Source organism: Chiloscyllium punctatum, unplaced genomic scaffold, assembly GCF_047496795.1.
Source record: "Chiloscyllium punctatum isolate Juve2018m unplaced genomic scaffold, sChiPun1.3 scaffold_322, whole genome shotgun sequence".
Lineage (NCBI taxonomy): Eukaryota > Metazoa > Chordata > Chondrichthyes > Orectolobiformes > Hemiscylliidae > Chiloscyllium > Chiloscyllium punctatum.
The window spans coordinates 209,471-232,315 of record NW_027310056.1 but is presented as its reverse complement, the minus strand read 5'-3'; the positions used below and the strand labels follow the sequence as shown (position 1 = coordinate 232,315).

Sequence of the window (22,845 nt, the reverse complement as noted above, 5' to 3'; positions counted from 1 at the left end):
GGGAGAGGACCGAGGTGGTGAGGGAGAGGGAAACAAAGCGAGGAAGTGTGAGAGAGTGTATAAACAAGTCAGTGTGTAAGTTTGCGAGTGACATATCTGTATGAGTAAGTGAGGGACAGTGTGGGTTACCATGAGTGGATGAGGGAGAGTGAGGGAGAGAGAGAGAGTGGGAGAGAGGGAGTGAGAGAGAGTGGGAGAGAGGGAGTGAGAGAGAGTGGGAGAGAGGGAGTGAGAGAGAGTGGGAGAGAGGAGTGAGAGAGTGGGAGAGATGTGATATTGTGAGTGAACGAGGGAGAGGGAGTGTGAGAGAGAGAGAGAGAAGGGAAGAGTGTGGGAGAGAGGGAGGGAGAGAGAGTGTGGGAGAGAGTGTGATACTGTGAGTGAACGGGAGAATGTGAAGGGGCTTGGGGTGGGGGGAGAGATGGGGGGGAGATTGAGACAGATGTGAGAGAGAGTGGGGGGAGAGATAGAGGGTGGGAGAGAGAGAGAGAGTTGGAGAGATGTGGGGGGAATAGAGAGAGAGAGAAGATGGGGAGGGTCTATCGGGTGAGTGTGGGGGTGGTGTGGGGTGGGGGGGGGAGGATTACAGACCCCTCCTCTCCCCCCCCCCCCCCACCCGGATCCCTCACACCCCACACCCCTCCAACGGTCCTGCTCGTGGCGAACACGCTCGGGTGTGAGCGGCCACACCAGGCCCTAGGCCTCGGCAGGCCAGAGGCTTGGCAATCCAGGCTTCCCGTAACAGGAGCGACGGCCCCTTCCTCCCCCCTCTCCCCCCGAAAACGCGTCGCGCCCCACTTGGAGACAGACATTGGCACCTGATGCCCACCCCCCTCCGTCCCACCGCCACCCCACCCTCCCCGAGCCCAGGCCTGGGATTGCGGGTGACGGGGAGAAGAGGTAGGCCTCAGGCCTGACTGACCGGGCCTATGTGCTCTGGTTGTGGTCTGCTCCTTCCCCAGGCCCTTGACTACTCTGAGGGGGTGGGGGTGCCCATTCGCCCTGGGGTGAGGGGCCAGGGTCAGGAGTCACTGACAGGCCCAGACAGGGCCTGTCCTCCCTTGCCAGAGGAGAGAAAGTGAGCGAGTGCCTGGTGGAGCCACTTTGTTTGTTTTTTTCCCTCCTGCTTTCAGGTTTCAACGGATCCCGCACACCTGGCCGAGGTTCCCTACCCACCCCGGGGGAGGTTAGGGGCGCGGTTGGCTTTGTTGTTTTGAACTGAAATCTAATTTGTCGAACCGCCTCAGCGAGGTGAAATGACACAGACTTTGGAACACGATGAAAGGCAGAGTCTCTCCCTGACGTGAGAAAGGGAGAGCGCGAGAGGGAGGGGATCTCTTCATCGCACCCGACCACATGACAGGAGTTCCCACAGTGCAGTAATGCTCACCCCCTCCCTATCCCAGTCACCCCTCCAGCCCCCTACACCCCCTCCCTATCCCAGTCACCCCCTCCAGCCCCCTACACCCCCTCCCTATCTCGGTCACCCCCTCCAGCCCCCCTACACCCCCTCCCTATCCCAGTCACCCCCTCCAGCCCCTACACCCCCCTCCCTATCTCTGTCACCCCCCTCCAGCCCCCTACACCCCCTCCCTATCCCAGTCACCCCCTCCAGCCCCCTACACCCTCTCCCTATCCAGTCACCCCCTCCAGCCCCCTACACCCTCTCCCTATCTCGGTCACCCCCTCTAGCCCCCCGACACCCCCTCCGAGATATGTGCTCTCCCCGAATCCAGGTATCTCCAGACTCCACCCCACCCGAGCAACAGCCCCCTCCCTGACTCCCCTCACTCCGCCATTGCGGGCACCCACAGATGCCCCGGGGAGGGGTTTGAGAGGAGATGGGGGGGTGTTCCTGAACTCGGTGGGGGAGTCTCTCACTTTACCTCTGCACCCACCCCCACCTCTGCACCCACCCCCACCTCTGCACCCACCTTGGAACCGACTCCTCAATTACCCTGGTTGCTCTCCCCGTCCTGGGGTCAGGGGTCATCCCGTGAAGCACCAGTTGGCACATTGCAGTTGTTGTTGTAGTATGTGCTTCCCCCTCCCCCCCCCCCCCCACCCCGATACCCATGATGCCCAAGGGGGAGGGTGCTAGGGATGGTATGCAACCCTCACCCGGTCAACATGCAGGGCTGTGGGATCGGACTGTGCACCGATTGGACACCATCTTTTAGTCTTGGCATCTCCACACAGGGTGGGCACTGTGGGTAATGGGCACACACTGGTCTCACATCACACAGTCGGTAGGGGGCGTTTCTCTATACTCTCTCGACACTATCCCCCCCCCTACCCCCATCCCAGGGACAGGGACAGCATGGGGGTTAGATACAGAGTAAAGCTTCCTCTACACTGTCCCCCCCCCACATCCCAGAGACAGGGACAGCACGGGGATAGATACAGAGGAAAGCTTCCTCTACACTGTCCCCCCCCCACATCCCAGAGACAGGGACAGCACGGGGTTAGATACAGAGTAAAGCTCTCTCTACACTGTCCCCCCCATCCCAGGAACAGGGACAGCACAGGGTCAGATACAGAGTAAAACTTCCTCTACACTGTCCCCCACCATCCCAGGGACAGGGACAGCACGGGGTTAGATAGAGTAAAGCTCTCTATACACTGTCCCCCCCATCCCTGGGACAGGGACAGCACGGGGTTAGATACAGAGTAAAGCTTCCTCTACACTGTCCCCCCATCCCAGGGACAGGGACAGCACAGGACTAGATGGCTAGTAAAGCTGCTTCTCCACTGTCCCCAAACCACCCCCCCCCCCCCACGTCTCTCTCTCTCTCTCTTTTTCATTATAAAATGAAAGGGTGCTGCATTACTTCAAATATTTATCATCGTTTAATTAATATTAGAATCTTTCTTCATAATTACTGCGTGCGCTGATCTTAATGTGGTCGGCTGTGCCTCACTAATCATCTCGTTCTCTCTCTCAGAGCTTATTTCGCTCGTTATTCTCTCTGTCAGAGCATCTTCAATCTGTCTGGTCTGTGTTGGGTTTTGATCCAGCGACGGGATCTTCAATCTCTCCCCATTCCACTCCCCCTCACATTCCCTCCTGCGCCCTCCTTTCGATGGCCAATCCTATTTTGGCTCCATTTCAGGCGTGAGGCCTACTCCCTTCGGAGAGCCCGCTCCCCAGACTGGGGCACAGGCCGTGGGTGAAAGGTCAAGACTCAGAGTGTGAGGAAATGGCGGTGGGGGGAGGGAAGGGAAGTTTGACAGGTTGACACTCCCAAATTTGCTCCGGCAGTGTTGGGGGTGGAGGGGAAGGGGATGAGGCGGAATATTTTGGGTCAGGCAATTGTGGCTTTTGTCTCTCCCCGCTTGGAGGTCCCACCCCCAGGCCTTGCTTTCCCCACCCCGTTCCATTCCCTCAAGCAGGCCCTTCACACGCATTGGCCCGTGACACACATGACCTTCTTGTTGCCTGGCCCATTGGCTGTAACAAAGATGGCTGCCCATAACCCATTACAAACGTGGCTGCCCACTGCCTATATTAGCTGAGGCAGCCCATTACAAACATGGCTGCCCACTGCCCATATTAACTGTGGCTGCCCATTGTCCATAACAAACTTGGCTGCCCACTGCCTGTATTAACATTGGCTGTCCATTGTCTGTAACAAACATGGCTGCCCACTGTACATATTAACTGTGGCTGTCCATTTCCCATAACAAATATGGCTTCCCACTGCTCATATTAACTGTGGCTGCCCATTTTCCTGAACAAACATGGCTGCCCATTGCTCATGTTAATTGTGGCTGCCCATTGCCCATTACAAACATGGCTGCCTACTGCCAATATTAATTGTGTCTGCCCATTTCCCACAACAAACATGGTTGTCCACTGCCCATATTAACTGTGGCTGCCCATTATAAACATAGCTGCACACTGCCCATAACAAACATGGCTGCCACTGACCATATTAACTGTGACTGCCCATTATAAACATGGCTGCCCACTGACCATATTAACTGTGGCTGCCCATTATAAACATGGCTGCAAACTGCCCATAACAAACATGGCTGCCACTGACCATATTAACTGTGACTGCCCATTATAAACATGGCTGCCCACTGACCATATTAACTGTGACTGCCCATTATAAACATGGCTGCCCACTGACCATATTAACTGTGACTGCCCATTATAAACATGGCTGCCCACTGACCATATTAACTGTGGCTGCCCGTTATAAACATGGCTGCCCACTGCCCATAACAAACATGGCTGCCACTGACCATATTAACTGTGACTGCCCATTATAAACATGGCTGTCCACTGACCATATTAACTGTGGCTACCCATTATAAACGTGGCTGCACATTGCCCACAACAAACATGGCTGCCACTGACCATATTAATTGTGGTTGCCCGTTTCCCATAACAAACATGGCTGCCCATATTAACGGTGGCTGCCCACTGCCTGCCACAAACATGGCTGCCTACTGCCCATTTTAACAGTGGCTGTCCATTGCCCGTAACAAAATGGCTGCCAATGCCCCCGCATTCCCATCCCATTTGCCCAAACCACATCTCATTGCCATCTCTGTCACCCAGGACCTGGAACGGTGTGCCTGGAAGGTGGTCTCCAGAGATCATGGTGGGCGCCAGGGTTTGGTTGGCGCTGGGGATTGGTGGGGTGGGGGGGTGGGGGGGGAGTTAGCTGAACCGTGGGAGGCATCGCTCGGAGAGCGAGGCTGTTGCGCGGTTGCGGCTGGATGGCCTGTTCCCAGAATGCCCGGCGTCCTCATCCTGATGATTGCAGAGATCCAGGCTTGGCCTTCCAAAGGATAAGAGGCCAATTCTCATTTGGGTTCCCCCATTCCCCACCCTCATCAAATCCCACAAGATTAGGGACCAGATATTCAGGGGGAGGGGTCAGCTTTTGTTGAGGGTCTTAACGGACGGCGAGTGCTTTATGGAAGAAATTCCTGAACTCAGGAACACCCCTCCCACGCCCACGGGCAGCTGAAGGATCGGCACCCCCTGCCCAGTTGCAGAGCAATGAGAACTGGGGAGACGAGGGACAGAGGCCAGGCTGGAGGGGGGTGACAGAGATAGGGAGGGGGTGTAGGGGCTGGAGGGGGGTGACAGAGATAGGGAGGGGGTGTAGGGGCTGGAGGGAGTGACAGAGATAGGGAGGGGGTGTAGGGGGCTGGAGGGGGTGACAGAGATAGGGAGGGGGTGTAGGGGCTGGAGGGGGTGACAGAGATAGGGAGGGGGTGTAGGGGGCTGGAGGGGGTGACAGAGATAGGGAGGTGGTGTAGGGGGCTGGAGGGGGTGACAGAGATAGGGAGGGGGTGTAGGGGCTGAAGGGGGGGTACAGAGATAGGGAGGGGGTGTAGGGGCTGGAGGGGGTGACAGAGATAGGGAGGGGGTGTAGGGGTTGGAGGGGGTGACAGAGATAGGGAGGGGGTGTAGGGGCTGGAGGGGGTGACAGAGATAGGGAGGGGGTGTAGGGGGCTGGAGGGGGTGACAGAGATAGGGAGGGGGTGTAGGGGGCTGGAGGGGGTGACAGAGATAGGGAGGGAGTGTAGGGGGCTGGAGGGGGTGACAGAGATAGGGAGGGGGTGTAGGGGCTGGAGGAGGTGAATGTGTGTGTGTGAGAGTGTGAGAGTGTGTGTGTTTGAATGTGTGTGTGTGAGTGAGTGTGTGTGAGAGAGTGAGTGTGTGTGTGTGAGAGAGGGAGTGTGTGTGTGAGTGAGTGTGTGTGTGAGAGAGAGAGTGTGTGTGTGTGAGAGTGAGTGTGTGTGAGAGTGAGTGTGTGTGTGTGTGAGAGAGAGTGTGTGTGTGTGTGAGAGTGAGTGTGTGTGAGAGTGAGTGTGTGTGTGTGTGAGAGAGAGTGTGTATGTATGAGGGAGAGTGTGTGTGGTGAGTGTGTGTGTGAGAAATTGAGTGTGTGTGTGTGAGAGAGTGAGTGTGTGTGTGTGAGAGAGTGAGTGTGTGTGTGAGAGAGAGAGAGTGTGTGTGTGTGAGAGTGAGTGTGTGTGAGAGTGAGTGTGTGTGTGTGAGAGAGAGTGTGTATGTATGAGGGAGAGTGTGTGTGGTGAGTGTGTGTGTGAGAGAGTGTGTGTGTGAGAGAGTGAGTGTGTGTGTGAGAGAGAGTGTGTGTGTGAGAGTGAGTGGGTGTGTGAGTGTGTGTGTGAGAGAGAGTGAGTGTGTGTGTGAGAGAGAGTGAGTGTGTGAGTGAGTGTGTGTGTGAGAGAGAGAGTGAGTGTGTGAGAGAGTGTGTATGTATGAGGGAGAGTGTGTGTGGTGAGTGTGTGTGTGTGAGAGTGAGTGTGTGTGTGTGTGAGAGAGTGAGTGTGTGTGTGAGTGAGTGCGTGTGTGAGAGAGAGTGAGTGTGTGTGTGTGAGTGGGTATGTGTGTGTGAGAGAGTGAGTGTGTGTGTGTGAGAGGGAGTGTGTGTGTGTGAGAGGGAGTGTGTGTGTGTGAGAGAGAGTGTGTGTGAGAGAGAGAGTGAGTGTGTGAGAGAGAGTGTATGTATGAGGGAGAGTGTGTGTGGTGAGTGTGTGTGTGTGAGAGAGTGAGTGTGTGTGAGAGTGAGTGTGTGAGCGAGAGTGTGTATGTATGAGGGAGAATGTGTGTGAGTGAGTGTGTGTGTGTGAGAGAGAGTGAGTGTGTGAGAGAGTGTGTATGTGAGAGAGAGTGAGAGTGTGAGTGAGTGTGTGTGTGTGAGAGAGAGTGAGTGTGTGAGAGAGTGTGTATGTGAGAGAGAGTGAGAGTGTGAGTGAGTGTGTGTGTGTGAGAGAGAGTGAGAGTGTGAGTGAGTGTGTGTATGTGAGAGAGGGTGAGAGTGTGAGTGAGAGTGTGTGTGTGAGAGAGAGTGAGAGTGTGTGAATGAGTAAGACTATGAGTGGAGTTTGGACTCGCCACTCCCCGTGCCGTTACCTGGAGAGACAGGGAACTGCTCTCTCCCCTTAATGTCTCTCCCTCCAGCTCCAGTCCCAAACTGAGTAGGCCGCCTGCCGATGTTTCTATCTGAGTGGGGTAGAGGGAAGGGGAACCTGATTGAGAGACTCGGAGTTGCATTGGTGTTGGATGGGCGAATTATTTAATCTATCCCTCCCTCTTCTTCCTCCCTCCTCGCCCCCAAGACTCCAGGTCATGGCTGCCCAGTGACCGACAGCGATGCCCACAATCCTCTGGGGCGTGGCGCCCCCTCACAAGGCCTCAGGCTTCACTCTGGGCCTACTCAGCGCTGGCCTGCTGCTCGGCCTGGGCCCATGGACAGTGGGAGCCTCGGCCTTCCCCAAGGATGCCGCCCCTCTGAATGTCGTCACAGCGGAGGGTGAGTTGATTTCTTGGCCTTCCCCACCCGACGCCGTGGAGAGGGTGGGGGAGGGGGGGGCGACCGTCAGGAGGGCGTTGCTGGGCGAGGGCTCTGAGGCGATGGCTCTTGGGATCTGCCACCGCGACGTTTGGACCGAAAACACCAACGTGGAGGAAAGGGGAGGCCATTTGGCCCCACAGCCCTCCTCTCCCACTCCGTGCCATCAAGGCTGCTCCTGTGTCTTTGGCGACACTTTACCCGCTGCCTCCGAGGTGGAATCAATGATGGGATCCACAACATGATTGGAGGGGGAGTGGTGGGGGCAGAATTTAAAGGATTTTACCCCCCCCTACCCTTCCCCAACCCCCGCCCATTCCAGACTGAAGGCATTTCTCCTCAGCTCAGTCCAAAATGGCCGACAACTCACCCAGCAATTGTACTCGCCCTGCTCTACACTGCGTTCTACGTACCCCAGAACCCTCCTGGGGAAGGGGGTGTGAGCGGGAGTTACCACTTGGTACCATGTGGGCAGAAGTGGGTACTAGAGGTTAGAGTCAAGATCAGAGTGGGTGCAGGTCAGGCAGCATCTGAGGAGCAGGAGAACCGACGTTTCGGGCAAAGTCCCTTCATCAGGAATGAGGCTTTTGCCCGAAACGTCGATTTTTCCTGCTCCTCGGATGCTGCCTGACCTCTGTGCTTTTCCAGCACCACTCTGATCTTGACCCCATGCAACCCCCTCCCAAATGTTCTCCCTGCCGACTGGCTTGCTGTGGGAGGGTCAGTGCTGAGGGAGTGGGTGCTGTCGGAGGGTCAGTGCTGAGGGAGTGGGCGCTGTGGGAGGGTCAGTGCTGAGGGAGTGTGTGCTGTGGGAGGGTCAGTGCTGAGGGAGTGGGTGCTGTGGGAGGGTCAGTGCTGAGGGAGCGGGCGCTGTCGAAGGGTCAGTGCTGAAGGAGTGGGTGCCGTCAGAGGGTCAGTGCTGAGGGAGTGGGTGCTGTGGGAGGGTCAGTGCTGAGGGAGCGGGTGCTGTGGGAGGGTCAGTGCTGAGGGAGAGGGCGCTGTCGAAGGGTCAGTGCTGAAGGAGTGGGTGCTGTCAGAGGGTCAGTGCTAAGGGAGTGGGCGCTGTCGGAGGGTCAGTGCTGAGGGAGTGGGCGCTGTCGGAGGGTCAGTGCTGAGGGAGTGGGTGCTGTGGGAGGGTCAGTGCTAAGGGAGTGGGCGCTGTGGGAGGGTCAGTGCTGAGGGAGTGGGCGCTGTCGGAGGGTCAGTGCTGAGGGAGTGGGTGCTGTCGGAGGGTCAGTGCTGAGGGAGCGGGCGCTGTCAAAGGGTCAGTGCTGAAGGAGTGGGTGCTGTCAGAGGGTCAGTGCTGAGGGAGTGGGCGCTGTCGGAGGGTCAGTACTGAGGGAGCGGGCGCTGTGGGAGGGTCAGCGCTGAGGGAGTGGGCGCTGTGGGAGGGTCAGTGCTGAAGGAGCGGGCGCTGTGGGAGGGTCAGTGCTGAGGGGCGGGGGCTGTGGGAGGGTCAGTGCTGAGGGAGCGGGCGCTGTGGGAGGGTCAGTGCTGAGGGAGCGGGCACTGTGGGAGGGTCAGTGCCGAGGGAGCGGGCGCTGTCGGAGGGTCAGTGCTGAGGGAGCGGGCGCTGTGGGAGGGTCAGTGCTGAGGGAGTGGGTGCTGTCAGAGGGTCAGTGCTGAGGGAGTGGGTGCTGTGGGAGGGTCAGTGCTGAGGGAGCGGGCGCTGTGGGAGGGTCAGTGCTGAGGGAGTGGGTGCTGTGAGGGAAATCCTGTCAAATCTGGTTGCTATATAGGCCCGAAACCTGTAATGAATCTTGGCTCACTTATAAATGCAGAGCTAATTTACTGTTATTAATTTATCTTCAGCCGATGAAGGAAAGTTAATCTCTCTGTAATATTAACGCAGGACCCCTCAATCATTCTCAATATGCAAATTGGGAATAATTTCCTTTCACAGTTCACAGATGATTTACTGCTTTGTGGCTTGGGGAGGCGGCTGAACAGGTTTTTTCTTTATCGTTGCCGAACAATGAGCCATTCCACCCTTCTGGTGCTCCTGGTTCAGCTCCCATCCCCCCACAGTGAGTCCCCTACGCCAAACCCCCAACTCCCCGTGGGAGGGAGTCCCCCATTCTCTCCCCCACTCCCCGTGGGAGTGAGTCCCCCATTCTCTCCCCACTCCCGGTGGGAGGGAGACCCCATTCTCCCCACAAACTCCCCGTGGGAGCGTGGCCCCATTCTCTCCTCATGTCCTGTGGGGAGCAATGCCACTGGTGTATTATACTGTAACAGTCCTGTCCCTATGATGGGGAGCAATGCCACTGGTGTATTATACTATAACAGTCCTGTCCCTATGATGGGGAGCAATGCCACTGGTATATTATACTATAACAGTCCTGTCCCTATGATGGGGAGCAATGCCACTGGTGTATTATACAGTAACAGTCCTGTCCCTATGATGGGGAGCAATGCCACTGGTGTATTATACTGTAACAGTCCTGTCCCTATGATGGGGAGCAATGCCACTGGTGTATTATACTGTAACAGTCCTGTCCCTATGATGAGGAGCAATGCCACTGGTGTGTTATACTGTAACAGTCCTGTCCCTATGATGGGGAGCAATGCCACTGGTGTGTTATACTGTAACAGTCCAGTCCCTATGATGAGGAGCAATGCCACTGGTGTGTTATACTGTAACAGTCCTGTCCCTATGATGGGGAGCAATGCCACTGGTGTGTTATACTGTAACAGTCCTGTCCCTATGATGGGGAGCAATGCCACTGGTGTATTATACTGTAACAGCCCTGTGCCTATGATGGGGAGCAATGCCACTGGTGTATTATACTGTAACAGTCCTGTCCCTATGATGGGGAGCAATGCCACTGGTGTATTATACTATAACAGTCCTGTCCCTATGATGGGGAGCAATGCCACTGGTGTATTATACTGTAACAGTCCTGTCCCTATGATGGGGAGCAATGCCACTGGTGTATTATACTATAACAGTCCTGTCCCTATGATGGGGAGCAATGCCACTGGTGTATTATACAGTAACAGTCCTGTCCCTATGATGGGGAGCAATGCCACTGGTGTATTATACTGTAACAGTCCTGTCCCTATGATGGGGAGCAATGCCACTGGTGTATTATACTGTAACAGTCCTGTCCCTATGATGAGGAGCAATGCCACTGGTGTGTTATACTGTAACAGTCCTGTCCCTATGATGGGGAGCAATGCCACTGGTGTGTTATACTGTAACAGTCCAGTCCCTATGATGAGGAGCAATGCCACTGGTGTGTTATACTGTAACAGTCCTGTCCCTATGATGGGGAGCAATGCCACTGGTGTGTTATACTGTAACAGTCCTGTCCCTATGATGGGGAGCAATGCCACTGGTGTATTATACTGTAACAGTCCAGTCCCTATGATGAGGAGCAATGCCACTGGTGTGTTATACTGTAACAGTCCTGTCCCTATGATGGGGAGCAATGCCACTGGTGTGTTAGACTGTAACAGTCCTGTCCCTATGATGAGGAGCAATGCCACTGGTGTGTTATACTGTAACAGTCCTGTCCCTATGATGGGGAGCAATGCCACTGGTGTGTTATACTGTAACAGTCCAGTCCCTATGATGAGGAGCAATGCCACTGGTGTGTTATACTGTAACAGTCCTGTCCCTATGATGGGGAGCAATGCCACTGGTGTGTTATACTGTAACAGTCCTGTCCCTATGATGGGGAGCAATGCCACTGGTGTATTATACTGTAACAGTCCAGTCCCTATGATGAGGAGCAATGCCACTGGTGTGTTATACTGTAACAGTCCTGTCCCTATGATGGGGAGCAATGCCACTGGTGTGTTATACTGTAACAGTCCAGTCCCTATGATGAGGAGCAATGCCACTGGTGTGTTATACTGTAACAGTCCTGTCCCTATGATGGGGAGCAATGCCACTGGTGTGTTATACTGTAACAGTCCTGTCCCTCTGATGGGGAGCAATGCCACTGGTGTATTATACTGTAACAGTCCTGTCCTTATGATGGGGAGCAATGCCACTGGTGTATTATACTGTAACAGTCCTGTCCTTATGATGGGGAGCAATGCCACTGGTGTATTATACTGTAACAGTCCTGTCCCTATGATGGGGAGCAATGCCACTGGTGTATTATACTGTAACTGTCCCGTCCCTTTGATGGGGAGCAATGCCACTGGTGTATTATACTGTAACAGTCCTGTCCCTATGATGGGGAGCAATGCCACTGGTGTGTTATACTGTAACAGTCCTGTCCTTATGATGGGGAGCAATGCCACTGGTGTATTATACTGTAACAGTCCTGTCCTTATGATGGGGAGCAATGCCACTGGTGTATTATACTGTAACAGTCCTGTCCTTATGATGGGGAGCAATGCCACTGGTGTATTATACTGTAACAGTCCTGTCCCTATGATGGGGAGCAATGCCACTGGAGTATTATGCTTTAACACTCCTGTCCCTGTGATGGGGAGCAATGCCACTGGTGTATTTTACTGTAACAATCCTGTCCCTATGATGGGGAGCAATGCCACTGGTGTATTATAGTGTAACAGTCCTGTCCCTATGATGGGGAACAATGCCACTGGTGTATTATACTGTAACAGTCCTGTCCCTATGATGAGGAGCAATGCCACTGGTGTATTATACTGTAACAGTCCTGTCCCTATGATGGGGAGCAATGCCACTGGTGTATTATACTGTAACAGTCCAGTCCCTATGATGAGGAGCAATGCCACTGGTGTATTATACTTTAACAGTCCTGTCCCTATGATGGGGAGCAATGCCACTGGTGTATTATACTGTAACAGTCCTGTCCCTATGATGGGGAGCAATGCCACTGGTGTGTTATACTGTAACAGTCCTGTCCCTATGATGGGGAGCAATGCCACTGGTGTGTTATACTGTAACAGTCCTGTCCCTATGATGGGGAGCAACGCCACTGGTGTATTATACTGTAACAGTCCTGTCCTTATGATGGGGAGCAATGCCACTGGTGTATTATACTGTAACAGTCCTGTCCCTATGATGGGGAGCAATGCCACTGGTGTATTATAGTGTAACAGTCCTGTCCCTATGATGGGGAACAATGCCACTGGTGTATTATACTGTAACAGTCCTGTCCCTATGATGAGGAGCAATGCCACTGGTGTATTATACTGTAACAGTCCTGTCCCTATGATGGGGAGCAATGCCACTGGTGTATTATACTGTAACAGTCCAGTCCCTATGATGAGGAGCAATGCCACTGGTGTATTATACTTTAACAGTCCTGTCCCTATGATGGGGAGCAATGCCACTGGTGTATTATACTGTAACAGTCCTGTCCCTATGATGGGGAGCAATGCCACTGGTGTGTTATACTGTAACAGTCCTGTCCCTATGATGGGGAGCAATGCCACTGGTGTGTTATACTGTAACAGTCCTGTCCCTATGATGGGGAGCAATGCCACTGGTGTATTATACTGTAACAGTCCTGTCCTTATGATGGGGAGCAATGCCACTGGTGTATTATACTGTAACAGTCCTGTCCTTATGATGGGGAGCAATGCCACTGGTGTATTATACTGTAACAGTCCTGTCCCTATGATGGGGAGCAATGCCACTGGTGTATTATACTGTAACTGTCCCGTCCCTTTGATGGGGAGCAATGCCACTGGTGTATTATACTGTAACAGTCCTGTCCCTATGATGGGGAGCAATGCCACTGGTGAATTATACTGTAACAGTCCTGTCCCTATGATGGGGAGCAATGCCACTGGTGTGTTATACTGTAACAGTCCTGTCCTTATGATGGGGAGCAATGCCACTGGTGTATTATACTGTAACCGTCCTGTCCTTATGATGGGGAGCAATGCCACTGGTGTATTATACTGTAACAGTCCTGTCCTTATGATGGGGAGCAATGCCACTGGTGTATTATACTGTAACAGTCCTGTCCCTATGATGGGGAGCAATGCCACTGGTGTATTTTACTGTAACAATCCTGTCCCTATGATGGGGAGCAATGCCACTGGTGTATTATAGTGTAACAGTCCTGTCCCTATGATGAGGAGCAATGCCACTGGTGTTTTATACTGTAACAGTCCTGTCCCTATGATGGGGAGCAATGCCACTGGTGAATTATACTGTAACAGTCCTGTCCCTATGACGGGGAGCAATGCCACTGGTGAATTATACTGTAACAGTCCTGTCCCTATGATGGGGAGCAATGCCACTGGTGTGTTATACTGTAACAGTCCTGTCCTTATGATGGGGAGCAATGCCACTGGTGTATTATACTGTAACAGTCCTGTCCTTATGATGGGGAGCAATGCCACTGGTGTATTATACTGTAACAGTCCTGTCCTTATGATGGGGAGCAATGCCACTGGTGTATTATACTGTAACAGTCCTGTCCCTATGATGGGGAGCAATGCCACTGGAGTATTATGCTTTAACACTCCTGTCCCTGTGATGGGGAGCAATGCCACTGGTGTATTTTACTGTAACAATCCTGTCCCTATGATGGGGAGCAATGCCACTGGTGTATTATAGTGTAACAGTCCTGTCCCTATGATGGGGAACAATGCCACTGGTGTATTGTACTGTAACAGTCCTGTCCCTATGATGAGGAGCAATGCCACTGGTGTATTATACTGTAACAGTCCTGTCCCTATGATGGGGAGCAATGCCACTGGTGTATTATACTGTAACAGTCCAGTCCCTATGATGAGGAGCAATGCCACTGGTGTATTATACTTTAACAGTCCTGTCCCTATGATGGGGAGCAATGCCACTGGTGTATTATACTGTAACAGTCCTGTCCCTATGATGGGGAGCAATGCCACTGGAGTATTATGCTTTAACAGTCCTGTCCCTGTGATGGGGAGCAATGCCACTGGTGTATTTTACTGTAACAATCCTGTCCCTATGATGGGGAGCAATGCCACTGGTGTATTATAGTGTAACAGTCCTGTCCCTATGATGGGGAACAATGCCACTGGTGTATTATACTGTAACAGTCCTGTCCCTATGATGAGGAGCAATGCCACTGGTGTATTATACTGTAACAGTCCTGTCCCTATGATGGGGAGCAATGCCACTGGTGTATTATACTGTAACAGTCCTGTCCCTATGATGGGGAGCAATGCCACTGGTGTATTATACTGTAACAGTCCAGTCCCTATGATGAGGAGCAATGCCACTGGTGTATTATACTTTAACAGTCCTGTCCCTATGATGGGGAGCAATGCCACTGGTGTATTAGACTGTAACAGTCCTGTCCCTATGATTGGGAGCAATGCCACTGGTGTAGGAGACTGTAACAGTCCTGTCCCTATGATGAGGAGCAATGCCACTGGTGTATTATACTGTAACAGTCCTGTCCCTATGATGAGGAGCAATGCCACTGGTGTGTTATTCTGTAGCAGTCCTGTTCCTATGATGGGGAGCAATGCCACTGGTGTTTTATAATGTAACAGTCCTGTCCCTATGATGGGGAGCAATGCCACTGGTGTATTATACTGTAACAGTCCTGTCCCTATGATGGGGAGCAATGCCACTGGTGTATTATACTGTAACAGTCCTGTCGCTTTGACAGGGAGCAATGCCACTGGTGTATTATACTGTAACAGTCCTGTCCGTATGATGAGGAGCAATGCGATTGGTGTATTATACTGTAACAGTCCTGTCCCTATGATGCGGAGCAATGCCACTGGTGTATTATACTGTAACAGTCCTGTCCCTATGATGAGGAGCAAAGCCTCTGGTGTATTATACTGTAACAGTCCTGTCCCTTTGATAGGGAGCAATGCCACTGGTGTATTATACTGTAACAGTCCTGTCCGTATAATGAGGAGCAATGCCACTGGTGTATTATACTGTTACAGTCCTGTCCCTATATTGAGGAGCAATGCCACTGGTGTATTATACTGTAACAGTCCTGTCCCTATGATGCGGAGCAATGCCACTGGTGTATTATACTGTTACAGTCCTGTCCCTATATTGAGGAGCAATGCCCCTGGTGTATTATACTGTAACAGTCCTGTCCCTATGATGGTGAGCAATGCCACTGGTGTTTTATACTGTAACAGTCCAGTCCCTATGATGGGGAGCAATGCCACTGGTGTATTATACTATAACAGTCCTGTCCCTACGATGTGGAGCAATGCCACTGGTGTATTATACTGTAACAGTCCTGTCCCTATGATGAGGAGCAATGCCACTGGTGTTTTATACTGTAACAGTCGTGTCCCTATGATAGGGAGCAATGCCACTGGTGTATTATACTGTAACAGTCCTGTCCCTATGATGGGGAGCAATGCCACTGGTGTATTATACTGTAACAGTCCTGTCCCTATGATGAGGAGCAATGCCACTGGTGTTTTATACTGTAACAGTCGTGTCCCTATGATAGGGAGCAATGCCACTGGTGTATTATACTGTAACAGTTCTGTCCCTAATATGGGGAGCAATGCCACTGGTGTATTACACTGGAACAATCCTGTCCCTATATTGAGGAGCAATGCCACTGGTGTATTATACTGTAACAGTCCTGTCCCTATGATGGGGAGCAATGCCACTGGTGTATTATACTGTTACAGTCCTGTCCTTATATTGAGGAGCAATGCCACTGGTGTATTATACCGTAACAGTACTGTCCCTATAAAGAGGAGCAATGCCACTGGTGTATTATACTATAACAGTCCTGTCCTTATATTGAGGAGCAATGCCACTGGTGTATTATACTGTAACAGTCCTGTCCCTATGATGCGGAAGAATGCCACTGGTGTTTTATACTGTAACAGTCGTGTCCCTATGACAGGGAGCAATGCCACTGGTGTATTATACTGTAACAGTTCTGTCCCTATGATGGGGAGCAATGCCACTGGTGTATTACACTGGAACAGTCCTGTCCCTATATTGAGGAGCAATGCCACTGGTGTATTATACTGTTACAGTCCTGTCCCTATATTGAGGAGCAATGCCACTGGTGTATTATAATGTAACAGTCCTGTCCCTATGATGAGGAGCAATGCCACTGGTGTATTATACTGTAACAGTCCTGTCCTTATATTGAGGAGCAATGCCACTGGTGTATTATACCGTAACAGTCCTGTCCCTATAAAGAGGAGCAATGCCACTGGTGTATTGTACTGTAACAGTAATGTCCCTATATTGAGGAGCAATGCCACTGGTGTATTATACTGTAACAGTCCAGTCCCTATGATGGGGAACAATGCCACTGGTGTATTATAGTGTAACTGTTCTGTCCCTATGATGGGAAGCAATGGAACAGGTGTATTATACTGTAACAGTCCTGTCCCTCTGATGGGGTGCAATGCCACTGGTGTATTATACTGTGACAGTCCTCTCCCTAGGATGAGGAGCAATGCCACTGGTGTATTATACTGTAACAGTCCTATCCGTATGATGAGGAGCAATGCCACTGGTGTATTATACTGTAACAGTCCTATCCCTATGATGGGGAGCAATGCCACTGGTGTATTATACTGTAACAGTCCTCTCCGTATGATGAGGAGCAATGCCACTGGTGTATTATACTGTAACAGTCCTGTCCCTATGATGGGGAGCAATGCCACTGGTGTATTATACTGCAACAGTCCTATCCCTATGATGGGTAGCAATGCCACTGGTGTATTATACTTTAACAGTCCTGTCACTATGATGGGGAGCAATGTCATTGGTGTATTATACTGTAACAGTCCTGTCCCTCTGATGAGGAGCAATGCCACTGGTGTATTATACGGTAACAGCCCTGTCCCGAGGATGGGGACCAATGCCACTGGTGTATTATACTGTAACTGTCCTGTCCCTATGATGGGGAGCAATGCCACTGGTGTATTATACTGTAACAGCCCTGTCCCTATGATGAGGAGCAATGCCACTGGTGTATTATACTGTAACAGTCCTGTCCCTCTGATGGGGAGCAATGCCACTGGTGTATTATACTGTAACAGTCCTGTCCCTCTGATGAGGAGCAATGCCACTGGTGTATTATACGGTAACAGCCCTGTCCCGAGGATGGGGACCAATGCCACTGGTGTATTATACTGTAACTGTCCTGTCCCTATGATGGGGAGCAATGCCACTGGTGTATTATACTGTAACAGTCCTGTCCCTATGATGGGGTGCAATGCCACTGGTGTATTATACTGTAACAGTCCTGTCCCTATGATGAGGAGCAATGCCACTGGTGTATTATACTGTAACAGTCCTGTCCCTCTGATGAGGAGCAATGCCACTGGTGTATTATACTGTAACAGTCCTGTCCCTATGATGGGGAGCAATGCCACTGGTGTATTATACTGTAACAGTCCTGTCCCTATAATGAGGAGCAATGCCACTGGTGTATTATACTGTAACAGTCCTGTCCCTATGATGAGGAGCAATGGCACTGGTGTATTATACTGTAACAGTCCTGTCCCTATGATGGGGAGCAATGCCACTGGTGTGTTATACTGTAACAGTCCTGTCCCTATGATGGGGAGCAATGCCACTGGTGTGCTATACTGTAACAGTCCTGTCCCTATGATGGGGAGCAATGCCACTGGTGTATTATACTGTAACAGTCCTGTCCTTATGATGGGGAGCAATGCCACTGGTGTATTATACTGTAACAGTCCTGTCCTTATGATGGGGAGCAATGCCACTGGTGTATTATACTGTAACAGTCCTGTCCCTATGATGGGGAGCAATGCCACTGGTGTATTATACTGTAACTGTCCCGTCCCTTTGATGGGGAGCAATGCCACTGGTGTATTATACTGTAACAGTCCTGTCCCTATGATGGGGAGCAATGCCACTGGTGAATTATACTGTAACAGTCCTGTCCCTATGATGGGGAGCAATGCCACTGGTGTGTTATACTGTAACAGTCCTGTCCTTATGATGGGGAGCAATGCCACTGGTGTATTATACTGTAACAGTCCTGTCCTTATGATGGGGAGCAATGCCACTGGTGTATTATACTGTAACAGTCCTGTCCTTATGATGGGGAGCAATGCCACTGGTGTATTATACTGTAACAGTCCTGTCCCTATGATGGGGAGCAATGCCACTGGAGTATTATGCTTTAACACTCCTGTCCCTGTGATGGGGAGCAATGCCACTGGTGTATTTTACTGTAACAATCCTGTCCCTATGATGGGGAGCAATGCCACTGGTGTATTATAGTGTAACAGTCCTGTCCCTATGATGGGGAACAATGCCACTGGTGTATTATACTGTAACAGTCCTGTCCCTATGATGAGGAGCAATGCCACTGGTGTATTATACTGTAACAGTCCTGTCCCTATGATGGGGAGCAATGCCACTGGTGTATTATACTGTAACAGTCCAGTCCCTATGATGAGGAGCAATGCCACTGGTGTATTATACTTTAACAGTCCTGTCCCTATGATGGGGAGCAATGCCACTGGTGTATTATACTGTAACAGTCCTGTCCCTATGATGGGGAGCAATGCCACTGGAGTATTATGCTTTAACAGTCCTGTCCCTGTGATGGGGAGCAATGCCACTGGTGTATTTTACTGTAACAATCCTGTCCCTATGATGGGGAGCAATGCCACTGGTGTATTATAGTGTAACAGTCCTGTCCCTATGATGGGGAACAATGCCACTGGTGTATTATACTGTAACAGCCCTGTCCCTATGATGAGGAGCAATGCCACTGGTGTATTATACTGTAACAGTCCTGTCCCTATGATGGGGAGCAATGCCACTGGTGTATTATACTGTAACAGTCCTGTCCCTATGATGGGGAGCAATGCCACTGGTGTATTATACTGTAACAGTCCAGTCCCTATGATGAGGAGCAATGCCACTGGTGTATTATACTTTAACAGTCCTGTCCCTATGATGGGGAGCAATGCCACTGGTGTATTAGACTGTAACAGTCCTGTCCCTATGATTGGGAGCAATGCCACTGGTGTAGGAGACTGTAACAGTCCTGTCCCTATGATGAGGAGCAATGCCACTGGTGTATTATACTGTAACAGTCCTGTCCGTATGATGAGGAGCAATGCCACTGGTGTGTTATTCTGTAGCAGTCCTGTTCCTATGATGGGGAGCAATGCCACTGGTGTTTTATAATGTAACAGTCCTGTCCCTATGATGGGGAGCAATGCCACTGGTGTATTATACTGTAACAGTCCTGTCCCTATGATGGGGAGCAATGCCACTGGTGTATTATACTGTAACAGTCCTGTCGCTTTGACAGGGAGCAATGCCACTGGTGTATTATACTGTAACAGTCCTGTCCGTATGATGAGGAGCAATGCGATTGGTGTATTATACTGTAACAGTCCTGTCCCTATGATGCGGAGCAATGCCACTGGTGTATTATACTGTAACAGTCCTGTCCCTATGATGAGGAGCAAAGCCTCTGGTGTATTATACTGTAACAGTCCTGTCCCTTTGATAGGGAGCAATGCCACTGGTGTATTATACTGTAACAGTCCTGTCCGTATAATGAGGAGCAATGCCACTGGTGTATTATACTGTTACAGTCCTGTCCCTATATTGAGGAGCAATGCCACTGGTGTATTATACTGTAACAGTCCTGTCCCTATGATGCGGAGCAATGCCACTGGTGTATTATACTGTTACAGTCCTGTCCCTATATTGAGGAGCAATGCCCCTGGTGTATTATACTGTAACAGTCCTGTCCCTATGATGGGGAGCAATGCCACTGGTGTTTTATACTGTAACAGTCCAGTCCCTATGATGGGGAGCAATGCCACTGGTGTATTATACTATAACAGTCCTGTCCCTACGATGTGGAGCAATGCCACTGGTGTATTATACTGTAACAGTCCTGTCCCTATGATGAGGAGCAATGCCACTGGTGTTTTATACTGTAACAGTCGTGTCCCTATGATAGGGAGCAATGCCACTGGTGTATTATACTGTAACAGTCCTGTCCCTATGATGGGGAGCAATGCCACTGGTGTATTATACTGTAACAGTCCTGTCCCTATGATGAGGAGCAATGCCACTGGTGTTTTATACTGTAACAGTCGTGTCCCTATGATAGGGAGCAATGCCACTGGTGTATTATACTGTAACAGTTCTGTCCCTAATATGGGGAGCAATGCCACTGGTGTATTACACTGGAACAATCCTGTCCCTATATTGAGGAGCAATGCCACTGGTGTATTATACTGTAACAGTCCTGTCCCTATGATGGGGAGCAATGCCACTGGTGTATTATAATGTAACAGTCCTGTCCCTATGATGAGGAGCAATGCCACTGGTGTATTATACTGTTACAGTCCTGTCCTTATATTGAGGAGCAATGCCACTGGTGTATTATACTATAACAGTCCTGTCCTTATATTGAGGAGCAATGCCACTGGTGTATTATACTGTAACAGTCCTGTCCCTATGATGCGGAAGAATGCCACTGGTGTTTTATACTGTAACAGTCGTGTCCCTATGATAGGGAGCAATGCCACTGGTGTATTATACTGTAACAGTTCTGTCCCTATGATGGGGAGCAATGCCACTGGTGTATTACACTGGAACAGTCCTGTCCCTATATTGAGGAGCAATGCCACTGGTGTATTATACTGTTACAGTCCTGTCCCTATATTGAGGAGCAATGCCACTGGTGTATTATAATGTAACAGTCCTGTCCCTATGATGAGGAGCAATGCCACTGGTGTATTATACTGTAACAGTCCTGTCCTTATATTGAGGAGCAATGCCACTGGTGTATTATACCGTAACAGTCCTGTCCCTATAAAGAGGAGCAATGCCACTGGTGTATTGTACTGTAACAGTAATGTCCCTATATTGAGGAGCAATGCCACTGGTGTATTATACTGTAACAGTCCAGTCCCTATGATGGGGAACAATGCCACTGGTGTATTATAGTGTAACTGTTCTGTCCCTATGATGGGAAGCAATGGAACAGGTGTATTATACTGTAACAGTCCTGTCCCTCTGATGGGGTGCAATGCCACTGGTGTATTATACTGTGACAGTCCTCTCCCTAGGATGAGGAGCAATGCCACTGGTGTATTATACTGTAACAGTCCTATCCGTATGATGAGGAGCAATGCCACTGGTGTATTATACTGTAACAGTCCTATCCCTATGATGGGTAGCAATGCCACTGGTGTATTATACTGTAACAATCCTGTCCCTATGATGGGGAGCAATGCCACTGGTGTATTATACTGTAACAGTCCTCTCCGTATGATGAGGAGCAATGCCACTGGTGTATTATACTGTAACAGTCCTGTCCCTATGATGGGGAGCAATGCCACTGGTGTATTATACTGCAACAGTCCTATCCCTATGATGAGTAGCAATGCCACTGGTGTATTATACTTTAACAGTCCTGTCACTATGATGGGGAGCAATGTCATTGGTGTATTATACTGTAACAGTCCTGTCCCTCTGATGAGGAGCAATGCCACTGGTGTATTATACGGTAACAGCCCTGTCCCGAGGATGGGGACCAATGCCACTGGTGTATTATACTGTAACTGTCCTGTCCCTATGATGGGGAGCAATGCCACTGGTGTATTATACTGTAACAGCCCTGTCCCTATGATGAGGAGCAATGCCACTGGTGTATTATACTGTAACAGTCCTGTCCTTCTGATGGGGAGCAATGCCACTGGTGTATTATACTGTAACAGTCCTGTCCCTCTGATGAGGAGCAATGCCACTGGTGTATTATACGGTAACAGCCCTGTCCCGAGGATGGGGACCAATGCCACTGGTGTATTATACTGTAACTGTCCTGTCCCTATGATGGGGAGCAATGCCACTGGTGTATTATACTGTAACAGTCCTGTCCCTATGATGGGGTGCAATGCCACTGGTGTATTATACTGTAACAGTCCTGTCCCTATGATGAGGAGCAATGCCACTGGTGTATTATACTGTAACAGTCCTGTCCCTATGATGGGGAGCAATGCCACTGGTGTATTATACTGTAACAGTCCTGTCCCTATGATGGGGAGCAATGCCACTGGTGTATTATACTGTAACAGTCCTGTCCCTATAATGAGGAGCAATGCCACTGGTGTATTATACTGTAACAGTCCTGTCCCTATGATGAGGAGCAATGGCACTGGTGTATTATACTGTAACAGTCCTGTCCCTATGATGGGGAGCAATGCCACTGGTGTATTATACTTTAATTGTCCCGTCCCTTTGATGGGGAGCAATGCCACTGGTGTATTATACTGTAACAGTCCTGTCCCTAGGATGGGGAGCAATGCCACTGGTGTATTATACTGTAACAGTCCTGTCACTATGATGGGGAGCAATGCCACTGGTGTATTATACTTTTACAGTACTGTCCCTATGATGAGGAGCAATGCCACTGGTGTATTATCCTGTTACAATCCAGTCCCTATGATGGGGAGCAATGCCACTGGTGTATTATACTTTTACAGTCCTGTCCCTAGGATGGGGAGCAATGCCACTGGTGTATTATACTGTAACAGTCCTGTCACTATGATGGGGAGCAATGCCACTGGTGTATAATACTGTAACAGTCCT

At 50.7% G+C, this 22,845-nt stretch overlaps 1 protein-coding gene across 1 annotated transcript in view; it reads left to right on the top strand.

Annotated features, from left to right (window-relative positions):
- Nucleotides 1–2,977: 2,977 nt before the first annotated feature.
- The window catches only part of LOC140472432 (semaphorin-6D-like), a gene marked incomplete at its 3' end in the record, with an annotated part of 229,335 nt that continues 209,467 nt past the window's right edge, over nucleotides 2,978–22,845 (top strand). Inside the window, exons 1-2 of the mRNA XM_072567485.1 lie at nucleotides 2,978–3,192; nucleotides 7,111–7,304. Of these exons, the coding sequence (XP_072423586.1) occupies nucleotides 7,145–7,304 (160 nt within the window). The remainder of the gene's footprint in view (nucleotides 3,193–7,110; nucleotides 7,305–22,845) is intronic.